General features: G+C 36.9%; 1 protein-coding gene across 3 annotated transcripts in view; it reads right to left on the bottom strand.

Moving 5' to 3' along the window:
- Positions 1-13,589, bottom strand: part of abr (ABR activator of RhoGEF and GTPase) — a 382,201-nt gene that overhangs the window by 195,468 nt on the left and 173,144 nt on the right. For all 3 annotated transcript variants that reach the window (XM_039757041.1, XM_039757042.1, XM_039757043.1), the window contains one exon: positions 5,102-5,287. In XM_039757041.1, coding sequence (XP_039612975.1) covers positions 5,102-5,287 — 186 coding nt within the window. The remainder of the gene's footprint in view (positions 1-5,101; positions 5,288-13,589) is intronic.

Below are 13,589 nucleotides of genomic sequence, written 5' to 3'. Positions count from 1 at the left end.
GATTGCTTTATTATGTTATTGATCATTGTTCACTTTGTAACATAACAAATTAATATCATTAACGGAATTTTCCTTTATTAAACGAGGTTCCAGAAATAATGTCAGACATGTCGTTTAGTACACAAGTACCGTAAAAATAATTTCAAATATTTTGAATGACAGAGTTCACTATAATAGCAATTACAGCAACCACATTCATATTTAGTATGGTATTCCTTAAGCTAAAAATATGTTATGCCCTTTCTTTTAACTATATCGAATCCTGATTCATCTATACTAATAAAAGGCAAAGCCCTCGCTGACTGACTCACTCACTGACAGACTCACTCATCACTATTTCTCCAACTTTCCGTGTAGGTGTAAGGCTGAAATTTGGCAGGCTCATTCCTTACAGCTTACTTACAAAAGTTAGTCAGGTTTCATTTTGAAATTCTACGCGTAACGGTCATAACTGGAACCTACTTTCGTATACTGTATACGGCCATAGAGGGCAGCTCAGTCGCCATGTAAGGCGGAGTTGTGTCTCACATCATCACGCCTCCCACGTAATTGAGTGCCTGCCCATATAAGGCCGTCCCTCAGCGGCAATCCAATAGAAACACTCTGCCACTAAATATTCAAACGAAGATGAGATGGTCAGGGTAGTGTTTGACACAAACTCAGCAAAACAGCGAGAGAAACTTTTAAGTGCCGGGTCTTAGCTAACATTAAATAAAGCCGTGGACATCGCAAGATCGCACGAGATAGCACAGGCACAGCTCAGAAGCTTCGATGTATGTACTCTGAGCGGCTCACATGAACTGACTATGAACGCAGTACGCAGAGAACAAGCAAGACCTTTAAAGAGCGCAAAGACTTTTGATCACGTGAACGTGTCTGCAAAAAGTGGCGTCTCCTGCACTGCAAAAACACTGTAAAAGTTGAGCAGCCGGCACGCGCGTGCCCGTAGCTGTGCCGGCCTTTGAGACGTTAACTGTGCTTCTGCCTTAAGTGAAAGTAAACACGTTTAATTTTTTCCTCCTTCCCCTAAGCTATAGCCCACACAACTGCAAACACGGGATCCCATTTCTAGACCGCGGAAAACTAATATTAAGGCGCTTCACACTTTCTTTTGCACGTATATGATTATGAGGTCATCAGGTCGGATTATAAGGACACGCACAAGAGCGGAGGACCGACAGTGCAATCCCGGACAGTTAATGGCAGGGCCGTCTCTCCAGTCTACACGAGACCCGCCGCGACGCTCCCCAAAAGGTGCTCATATCGTCAGCGAAGACGTCTCTCTACACCATATAAAAGAATAAGGCAAGTTTCCCTTATTTACACCTTTTTTCCTCTTATCCCAAACCAAAGCCTTTCTCTCTTAACACTGCAGAGGACACAAAATTAATTTTCTTTAATTGCTGGTAATGCCGGTAAGGCACATTACCACAGGCAGAAATTTGGACGTTCACATAGAAAATGTCTTTTCTATACCACAGCCGTCGTGTAGCGCCTTTCAAAAGGGATCAACTATCGAGAGAGGATCCATATACATTTTAGCTGCTGTTAGTACTACTTACCTGTTATGTTATACTGTCTTTAAAATGTAGCTTACCCGAAACCACTCCAGTGGTGCTCAATGTATCTTTACTTCTTAAAACGTTAATGTTTAACTGTTTAATAACTTATAGACTACATTTTATTTTTTTCCCTTGCACTCAGTGACCAAAGCCAATGGGTAATCTACTATACAGTAATCCCTCCTCGATCGCGGGGGTTGCAATCCAGACCCCCCCGCGATAGATGAAAATCCGCGAAGTAGAAACCATATGTTTGTATAGTTATTTTTATATATTTTAAGCCCTTATAAACTCTCCCACACTGTTAACATTATTAGAGCCCTCTAGACATGAAATAACACCCTTTAGTCAAAAGTTTAAACTGTGCTCCATGACAAGACAGAGATGACAGTTCTTTCTCACAATTAAAAGAATGCATATATATCTTTTCTTCAAAGGAGTGTCTGCATCAGGAGAAGAGAATTTAAGAGAGAGCGCGAGCGCTCGCAAAGAAAAGCAAACAATCAAAAAATCAATATGTGTCCTTTTAAGTTTGCCGAAGCACCGCAATAAAGCGGCATTTTTCAGAGGAGCGTCAGTATCTTCTAATCAAACAGCCTCTGTGCAAACAGCCCCTCTGCTCACATCTCCTCTGTAAGGCGCAGAGAACTTCAGAGAGAGAGAGCGAGATTAAAGCAACAATCAAAAAATCAATACGTGTGCTTTTAAATATGCCGAGCACTGCAATAAAGCGGCATTTTTTAGAGGAGCGTCAGCATCTTTTAAGCAAACAGCCTCTGTGCAAACAGCACCTCTGCTCACAGCCCCTCCGTCAGGCGCAGAGAATGTCAGAGAGGGTGAGAGAGAGGCAGAGACAAGCAAACAATCAAGCAGTCAAAAGAATAATCAAGCATATCTTATAGCATTGAGGAGTTTTAGTTAATATGTAATACATGCGCTGATTGGGTGGCTTCTAAGCCATCTGCCAATAGCGTCCCTTGTATGAAATCAACTGGGCAAACAAACTGAGGAAGCATGTACCATAAATTAAAAGACACAGTGTCAGAAATCCACGAACCAGCGAAAAATCCGTGATATATATTTAGATATGCTTTCATTTAAAATCCGCGATAGTCGAAGCACGATATAGCGAGGGATTACTGTATATGTATATATATGTATACAGTGATCCCTCGCTATATCGGGCTTCGACTTTCGCGGCTTCACTCCATCACAGATTTTAAATGTAAGCATATCTTAATATATATCACAGATTTTTCGCTGGTTTGCGGATTTTTATTTATTTTTATTAAAAAAAAACTACAGGATCAATTTGAATCTGAAGGACAGCAGTAAAAATATAGACTAAAGAACACCACAAAGAAATTGAGATAAAATAATGCAAATGCATAAATTAGGAGAAGGGTACAAAACAAGTAGTATTTGGTTGTCCCAGTGGGCAAAGTTGGTTACGATTATCAGGAAGTGGTAGCTACATCAAACCACTTAGGCTTGTTGATACTTTATTTTTACAACATATACACACACATACATTATATGGCCAAAAGTATGAGGACAACCTTCCAAATTATTGAGTTCAGGTGTTTCAGGAGCACACATTGTTAACAGGTACATAAAATCAAACAATTTGCCATGCAATTTCCGATGACAAACACTAGAAGTAGAATGGCTCATACTGCACACAAGCCCTAAGATCATTACATGTAATGCCAAGCACTGACTGGAGTTGTGTAAAGCACACCACCACTGGACTCTGGAGCTGTGATCTCTGGAGTGATGAATCACACTTCATTGAAAGCTAAATTCCAAAATACATAGTATCAACTGTAAAGTTAAGTGAAGGAGGGATAATCATCTGGGGCTGGTTTTCAGGGTTTGGGTAGGCCCATTGTTTTCAGTGAATGATACTGTTAACACTACAGTAGATAAAGACATTGTTTCCAAGTTTGTGGCAAGAGTTTAGGGAAGGCTTTCTATCTGTTCCAACATGATTACCCGGCCAGGGCAACCTTGTAATGGAAGGATGGGGAGACAACATGCACAGGGCATCGTCTTCCTCCAGACTGCTAGATGGCAGGCTCCCAGGGTTGCATCACGACAAGTTTTCCCAAAGAGCATCATGGGACTTGGAGTTTGTCAGCTTAGCCCTGTCGGGTTCCATGGGTGCCACCAGAGGGTAATGCAGGGACTGAGAAGTCCCATTTTATCGGGCTCTCACCTCACCTGGAAGTGCTTCTGAACTACAGCTTTGGAACACTATAAGTGCTTCTGGGTGGGACATAAAATGAGCTGCCTGCCACTGTTCTGGGAGCTAGTGTTGGGATGAAGGAGGATGAAGCTTATGATGTGGAGTGGAGGCAGTGAAGTAGGAAAGGACAGAGAGCTTTGTTATTGCGCTTAACTGTACTTGTGGCTGGGGTGGGAAATGCTTATTTAAAGTTTCCCACGAATAAAGTCTCTTGTGCTTTTACTCTTGTGTCCGAGTCTGCTTGTGTTGGGCATTTGGGGAGCTAGAGCGGCCCCTTGGTGGCTACTACATACACAGAAGAATTATTTAATTTGTATTTTTAAACTGTGGAGCAGAGGGGTAAATAAAGGAAAAATGTGCCTTTGTCCCAAATATTATTGAGGGCACTGTAAATGATATATTATACACACACACACACAGTATCAATTAATGTTAAATTTTTGGAATGTTGTAAAAATGTTGTACAAGGAGTTGTAAATAGCTTTTATAAGACTTTTTGTCTTAGTGTTCAAATTCAAAGAATTTTGACTTGCGCTGTAACAGCCTTCATTTGCATTGTTAATACGATAAAAAAATGAACTGCTTAGTTTTTTTTCCTCTGTATTTTGCCTTTTCTGATCTGATACAAAGCTAGGTTTTACTTTATAAAGTGATCTGTGTTATTTCATAATATAAAAGTTGCTAAATGAAAACCAGACACCATTGCAGGAACCAAAAAGCATAAACACTAAGTTACATAGGTATTCTAACAAAAAGAACATAAATAAAAATACATAGCAAACTGCTAGCCAAGGTAACAGATAATATACATTATGCTGTTACAGAGAAAATATCTATTCAAAGTAATGTGTGTTTTAGAAACAACATGGTATCTAAATTTTCAGCCACTGTTGGTTACAGGACTGTCATTAATGTATTTTATTTATCCCCAAGAGGAAATTCAGACTTTACTTTAAAGCCTAATAAAAAGAGAAATATATAAACAATATATAAATAATACAACAAAAAAACAACCCCCTAAACAAACATAACTTTGTGGTGCGGATACTGTACTGGAGAATTGATGTAATCAATAACAGGGCTATAGGTGGCATATAGATGGTCAGACCTGTGCAGATGTTTATTTGAAAGTGTTAACATTTGAATAAAGCAAGTCCAGCTTGTTGCATCTTCGTGATAATTCTTAAAATAACCTAGGTTCAGCTAACCTTTGAATATATTTTACATATTAAAATTACAAATAGGCACAGTAGTTAATAAAACAGTTCAAAAAGCTTCTAGGGCTACTTACCAGTTTTTGGAAGAGGTGTCCTACAGTAGCTTTGTTATCCCATTGTTGAATGATAGGAAGTAGGCTATCATAGAATTCCTTGTGTATTTCAAAAATATCTTGAATCTTGTAAAAAATAGTCTCTATCTGTTGATTTGTTAAAACAGGCTGAGAAGTAGTGGCAGTAGCCTTCAAGGGCTTCATTGGCTAGGAAAAGGGAAAAACACAAGCATATAGAGTTAGGATTATGGAGGAGCCTGGCTGGGAAAAGGGAAAAACACAAGCATATAGAGTTAGGATTACGGAACAGACTATCATATTTGTCAGAATACAAATAGTAAACTTGGATTGAACAAAGAAAACCAGAATTGGGAATTCTTTCATAAACCTTTGCTGCTTTACTGTTCATTGCAGGCATATGCAAACTTGGGGGCAATGCTATCCCATAGAGGTCAGGTGTATATCTTTAATAACTCTGAACAACAGTCCTGAACAGAGTGAATATGAATCAAGACCCCAGAAAGTGACCAAGCTATAGAGGGTTCAGGCCTGTATCTTCGATATTGTTTCAGATTTTGTAAAACCTTTACAATGTATGATATTAACAAATTCTTTACAATTTACCTTTGCTGCTTTACTGTTCATTGCAGGCATATGCAAACTGGGGGGCAAGGCTATCCCATAGAGGTCAGGTACATATCTTTAATCACTCTGAACAGCAGTCCTGAACAGAGTGAATATGAATCAAGACCCCAGAAGGTGACCAAGCTATAGAGGGTTCAGGCCTATATCTTCGATATTGTTTCAGATTTTGTAAAACCTTTACAATGTATGATATTACCAAATTCTTTACAATTTACCTGTTTGGCATAGGTTTTTGAACTGCAAGAATTGGAAGCCACAGTTCATTAGAACTTAGAAAAGACACACACAAAGAAGGATGATCATAAAGATAAAAGTGGAAAAATCATAAAAGTCTGAATTTAGAGACTGCTTTGCAAAAGTGTATTTATGTTTTGTTACATGTGGAACACACTTAAGGTGCCTTGCAGTAACTTTTTCCCTGTTGGCACATAGTAATCTCTTTCCAACCTCAACTGACACATAGATTGTTCCAGACTAGGGTCCCTTTAATATTTTATCAGCTGTAACAAACAACTGGTGCTGAAAATTAAAGTAAGCAACACTATATGCTTCAAGGATGGAAGAACCAATACAAAGTACTATTACATTGATATTGATGAAATCCTGTGCTGTGTTAAAATGTACATTTTTATACATTTGTCTAATTTCTGAAACCGAATAATCCAATATTATGATCACAGGGGTTTATTGGAGCACATCTGGCTACAAGACAAGAATTAACCTTGGACAAGGTACTAAGTAAAGGTTTTACGTTTCTAGATTGATTTTCATCCAGAAGCAGAAAAAAATTTCAGTAAAAATGATGTGAGCTAATAGTAGCTCCATCTGGAACTATTTCATGCAAAATGGTGACAAAGTTTGCTGCTAATAGTGTAATATTCTACACTGAAAAGGAGAAAATCTATAATCCAATACCACATACAAAATAAGTATGAGACTGCCGAGGTCAGCCTGCAGCAACTGTTTTATCGACAGCATTACAAAGGAAGTCACTCATTGTATGACACTGTTGCTAGTCAGCATGCTGATGGCAAAGGTTTTTGACAGTCAATCAATTATCTTGAGCTGGGGTACCATATTCTGTCTAAAAATACTTTCACCACCATATAGAAAAACATTTTACTTAGATGATCAAGGGTTGGAAACTCAGATAACCACAGCCAGTAGATGCTAACAACTGACAATTTAGGATTATATCATTGTAATGTGTCACTACACTGAAAGATATTTTCCAGTCAGACCAACAGCTGTCAGCTTTAACTCCTTTTCAATGACTAACACCAACTTTTCAGGTCTAGGAGTTATAAAAACAGTGTGCTCCCAGGAGGAGGTAACTAATATAGGAGACAAGCAACTCACAAGATGGAGTTCCAAACCACAAATGTGACTGCTATATATAAGCATCCTTGTGTTAGCCAACAGCTAAATATGTTTCTGTTATTTTCAACGTCATGTAGTTCTTTTTGTTCTGTTTTTGTGTAGGTAGCCCAGTTGGCACCCCAACATTTCATTTGAATGTATGCATTGAACGTCAGGAAAAGTGGCACTGTTAAATTGTCCCTAGTGGGTGTGTGTTGGGGTGTGTGTGGTGTGTTCACCTTGTGATGGACTGGAACTATGTCCAGGTGTTGATCCTGCGTTGAGCTCAATGCTTGCTAGTTTAGGCTTCAGTTGTCCCATGACTCTACCCAGGATAAGCGGGATAAGAAAATAAGTGGATGGATGGATGGATATCCTGACAGCTGAGTGTAAGAAAGTGGAAAACTAACGATTCTTTAAAGTTAATACAAATAGAAATTACTTTAACCTGAAATGGGAGGTGGGGATTGCTAACGACCTTGCAGTACATGTTTGCATACATGTTTTATTTGAATAACCTTCACCAAAGCAAATTTCATGCAACTAGTGTTGTTATGGAAATAAAGTAAATAAAAAAGGGCAAAGTGATGTGGAAAATAAAAAGCAGTTAAGATACCTTTGATGAGCTTTAACACAGTGTCTACTTAAGTAGGCACCTTAACAGTCTTTTATTAGATTTACTGAAAAATAAAACCTAGGGTTAATTTAACAAAACAGTCAGCATTTTTATACTGTATTTGATAATATGACATGGTTACTTACATGTGCTATCAGCATATGTTCATGCTTCAGGAAACTGCTGACAATAACAAAAATTGGTGGATGCTTAATCTTCTCTGCAGAGATCTTTCAAGGCCACTGAATATGCACCACTGTAATAATGTTTCTATGCACTCAAATGTAATCCTTGCCAGTGCTGTTTTTATTTTTACATTATTACATTTATATGTTGTAAGGAGAGTAAGCTGCAGTTAAGCATTATCTAATTTGTAACAGCAAACCAAATTTCTCTTCTTGCAATATTAGGTTTTTAAAACACGAATATTAAAAAAAATACTATAATTCTAATGTAACCCCAGAGCAGCGATACATGTAAGTACATCTGTATAATGTTGGGGACAATGTTATGGCTAGCATTTTAGGAATCAACAATTTTTCACTGGATCACAATACCTGAATAACATGATAGCTGAGTAGTAGAGCAAACATGATAGAAAAAAAACAAGGAAAATTATTTAATTAATTTTCAGAATTTGCTTATTCCATTGCTAGCTCCAAAAGGACAATGGCTTATCCAGCAGCGAGGAGCACAATACTGAACCAAACTTCATCAGCTTCTGTGCAAGGCAAGGCCCAATGATTTTCAAATTATAGTGGCTAAATAAAGATGCAGTTGTCTGCTTTCAATATTATTTTCAAAATTCAGTGCTGCTTGAGATGGAAATCTTATGTTAAGCAATGTGGCATAGTCACCTTAGATAAATGTGTCAGCCAAACAAGTAAATGTTAATTGTAATACTGTTTAATTTAGATTTTTTTATCCATGTTGGAATTCTCATAAAATGTTTAGTCAATGACAAACCTATGCTTAAAAATAAAAACCATCATGTAGTCCTAAATTAAATATGGATGCATAACCATGATGTAAACAGAGACAGAACTTCATAGACAGAATTTACACACCACATGCCTTTCTTAAAAAGTAATATACATTTCCAAAGTAATTATATAAATAATTCAGACTCCTTGGTTTAGTAAAGTCAGCAAGAATTACATGCTGCATTTCAAGTTTACTACAGATTAAAAAACAATCCCTTAAGGCATACATGAACAGCAGGCAAGGTGCTTATGATTTCATAATTGAGTGGCTTAAATATTGGGTAACAATTGATTCAAACTGTAAAAGTAAGGGAGGCTAAGGAGACCAAAGGTATTATTGTAGAGCTAGCAAATCCTATTATGTTATTCAACTGGTTTCTATAAACCACAGAACATTAAAATACAGATGAAAACTTGTTACCATACAATTTAAACACATAAAGGCAGAGTTTTCAATGATGTGAGTAAAAGACATTAAAGGTAGAATGACTGTCCTAGTTTGAGTGTGCATACCTTGTAGTGGACTATCCAGATCTGGATCTTTGCTTTGCTCCTGATCTTGCTGGGACAGAATTTGACCCTTGCAACACAGAAATTAATAAAGTGTGTAAGTAGATGTGAACCATTGTAATGAAAATACTTGCAAGATTGTGGGTATAGCAAAAAAGTTGTCATTCTGTAAAATGCCAGCAGGATAGACTTTGACCCTCGATGTCAAAAACGGGACAATGCAAGTTTGGAAAACTGTACAATTAAATATTTTGCTTTTTAAAAACTGGTCACAGAATATGCCATGTAACTTTTATTTATATGACATGTAATTACGTAATTTTTTCGCAAGTTACCTGTTGTAGCATATTTTCCATTTATGAGTGAGTGTGTGTTGCCTGTTTGAGTATGTTCTGTCTCCCAATAACCATGTATTGGAAAATATGGGGAAAAAAAATCATAAAAAAAAAAAATTTAGTTATAAGCCTTTCATTAGACAATAACAAAGCCTTCTACATACAGAGTATGTTGGGAAATTAAGGTGCTTTCTAAATAAACAGGATTATGAGAAATTAATTCATGCATTTATTTCAAGTAGGATTGACTACTGCAATGTGGTGTTCACTGGATGTTCAAACTGCTCTTTATACAGCCTCCAGTTAATCCAAAATGTTGCTGTAAGAATTATTACAAGAACAAGAAAATACGAACACAAAACTGCTATTCTTAAATCCTTACACTGGCTCTCGGCTGACTGTAGGGCAGATTTCAAAATCCTCCTTTTAACATATAAAGCATTAAATGGCCACGGTCCAGCTTACTTGTCTGAACTTATCATGACTTACAAACCAGAGCACACATTAAGATCTCATGATGCTGGTCTGCTTATGATTCCAAGAATTAATAAAATAACAGTGGGAAGTTGAGCTTTTAGTTACAGGGCCCCTAAACTGTGGAATGTTCTGCCTGCTACTCCGTTTCTCTTCTTGGTACTCAAATGTGGCACTTGGTGCCACGGCCAAACTGCCAAGTTGTTTTGCCTGCCTAAGGTAAAGTCATCCTTGATGGAGGATCGCAGGAATCGTTGGGTAGAGGGGTCCTTTCATCGGATTGGCTGGCCCAGTGCTATCTCAGCTGTGGAATGGAATTGGGAGAGGCAGCTTGATGGATGAGGTCTCCAGGACTCTAAACAAATCCAAATCACATTATGACCCCCTTCCTTTTGACACCCACTGCACACCCAACCTCCCTGGAAAGAGGGTCTCTTTTTGAACTGCCTTTCCCAAGGTTTCTTCCATTTTTTTCACTACAAGGGTTGTTTTGGGAGTTTTTCCTTGCTTTCTTAGAGAGTCAAGGAAGGGCCTATCAAAGCCCATTGTGGCACTTCTTATGTGATTTTGGGCTATACAAAAATAAACTGTATTGCATTGTATTGTATGTTTTTAAAATAATTACCTAGAAAGTTGTGTATAAAGCAACACTTGATGTATAAATTAACATGCTAGGTAATAATTCTGATGCTTACCTGAAATACACTAAACACTACTGACAAGGGAATAGTTGGGCAGGATTTAATTTCAGGAAAATACTAAGAATTTATTACTAAGATAAGAACACACTACTGTGGGAAAGAGGAGGTGAAATTGAAACCCCAGTCATTAAAGTGGGTGTTCTTCTGAACCTGGGCCATCGATACCCAGTCATGCAACTGAGAATGGGTTAGTGTAATTAGAACACAATCAAGCCAGCGGCCAACAAAACTATGCAGTAGAGTTCTTCTTTAAATAAATAACCAATAAATAATGACAAACACAAGCGCTTGTTGTGGAAAATAAAAATCAATCAAAAAAAATAATAATTTGGTCCATAGAAATTATAAAAGTGAAAGCCTTTTTTTTTCTCCAGACCTGACTAGTTTTTTTTTTTCTGTCCTCCTGGCCATCTGACCTTACTTATTCCAAACTGATGTGGAAACTCGCACTTTGCTTATTTGTTAAATTCAGTAGGATTTTGTCAGATTGTCAAATGTCCAACTCATAATCATAACTACACTTTAGATTTAATTCAAACTTACAAACTTGAAATTCAAAATTTAAATATTACTCCATTAAATTAAGTTATTTCCGATTACTACTCAATTACATTTGATTTAGTCCTGCCCTTACCAACACACTCACAGATTAAAACAAAGACAGTACGACATCTAAATTGTAACTGCTTCAAAGTTTATAGATACTTTGAGTAAGTCAAGTGTAATTGTGGAAAACAATTTAAATCAGTTAACATCAAATGTAAACGTGGAAAACAATTTAGATCAGCCAACATCACATTATAATGTGAACTTGAGAGATGCTCTGAACGCAGTGGCTCCCCTTAAAACAAAAGTAATGGTTAATGAAAACACTCGAGTTCTTAAATTAGAGTTTTGAAAACTGGAGTGCAGATGGAGAACAACAAAGCTGCAGGTCTTTCAAACTGCATGGACAGTGAGTGTTAAAAAATATAAAAAAGCTCTCTTTAAAGCTCGCTCAGAATACTATTCTACAATAATAGTGGGCAATGACAAAAAATCCTCGGGTACTGTTTAGAAAAGTAGCTAAATTAACAGATGGGAATTCGTATCTACAGAGCAAAATACCAACAGATATTAGCAGTACAGACTTTATGAACTTTAATGAGAAAATTAAAAATATAAGATCCAAGATCTCAGCATCACAGTGCAAACCACATACTAGCTTGCATTGCATTCAACATTTTAGAAATTTTAATCCTGTAACTGAGCAGGAAGTCTTAGCTTTAATTTCTAAAATGAAACCTACTACTTGTTCCCTAGATCCAGTACCAACAAAACTAGTAAAAAGTGTAATGGATGTTCTTGCAGTGTCTATTCTTAGCATTATCAACCGTTCATTATTGCATGGCACAGTCACTGATGCACTAAAAGTGTCAATCATTAAACCATTACTTAAAAAGTCAGACCTAGATCCATACATTCTTAATAAGTATAGACTATTATAAATTTACCCTCTCTCTCCAAAATACTAAAAAAAGTAGTCGCCAATCAGCTTCAGTCACACCTTACCCATTTCTATTTATTTCAGAAATTCCAGTCTTGATTTCGAACTGGTCATAGTACAGCAATGGCACTAACGCGTGTTGTAAACAACATTCTGATATCCTCTGATGAAGGAACTCAACTGTAATTATGTTGTTAGACTTAAGTGCAACATTTGACACTATTGACCATTCTATTTTACTGCACAGGCTAGAAAATGATGTTGGGCTTACAGGCACTGTGCTCTCTTGGTTTAGTTCTTATTTATCAAATCGATTCCAATATGTACAGGAGTGCTGACAGTACATTATCATACACAGAAGTGAGATATGGTGTCCCGCAGGGCTCAGTACTTGGACCTTTACTGTTTCCACTTACTTCCACATGCTTCCACTGTGATCTCTCATTAGAAAACATGTTCATTTTCACTCGTATGCAGATGACACTCAGTTATACCTTTCTTTTAGATCAAATGCCCAATGTCATCTTTAATTAGTTGTGTTAATGAATTAAAGGAGTGGATGGATAAGAACTACTTGTCTTTAAACACCGATAAAACAAAGCTGTTAATTATTGGTGGGAATGACACTGATCGCAACAATATTTTGTCATCATTTAACTCAGTTGAAATCACCATTAATTTTACTGAATCAGCCCGCGATCTAGGAGTTATCTTTGGATCTAGCATGTCATTTAAAGTGCACATTACAAAGTTGCCCAAATTATGTTTCTTCCATTTTAAAAATGTTGGTAAATGAAGGCGCTTCTAAATAAATAGGATTCTGAGAAATTAATTCATGCATTTATTTCTAGAAGGATTGACTACTGAAAAGCTGTGTTCACTGGATGATTAAATTGTTCTTTATACAGCCTCCAGTTAATCCAAAATGTTGCTGCAAGAATTATTGCAAGAACAAGAAAATACAAATATATAACTCCAGTTCTTAAATCCTTACACTGGCTCTCAGTTAATTTTTGGGCAGATTTCAAAATCCTACTTTTTACAGTTGTGCTTTAAAGTTTGTGAACCCTTTAGAATTTGCTATATTTCTGCATAAATACGACGTAAAACATCATCAGATTTTCACTCAAGTCCAAAAAGTAGATAAAGAGAAACCAGTTAAACAAATGAGACAAAAATATTATACTTGGTCATTTATTTATTGAGGAAAATGATCGAATATTACATATTTGTGAGTGGCAAAAGTATGTAAAACTCTAGGATTAGCAGTTAGTTTGAAGGTGAAATTAGAGTCAGGTGTTTTCAATCAATGGGATGACAATCAGGTGTGAGTGAGCACCCTGTGTTATCTAAAGAACAGGGATCTATCAAAGTCTGCTCTTCACAACAAATGTTTGTGG

Source organism: Polypterus senegalus, chromosome 6 (genome assembly GCF_016835505.1).
Source record: "Polypterus senegalus isolate Bchr_013 chromosome 6, ASM1683550v1, whole genome shotgun sequence".
NCBI lineage: Eukaryota > Metazoa > Chordata > Cladistia > Polypteriformes > Polypteridae > Polypterus > Polypterus senegalus.
The sequence above is the reverse complement of the archived record's forward strand: the minus strand, read 5'-3'. Positions and strand labels throughout refer to the sequence as shown.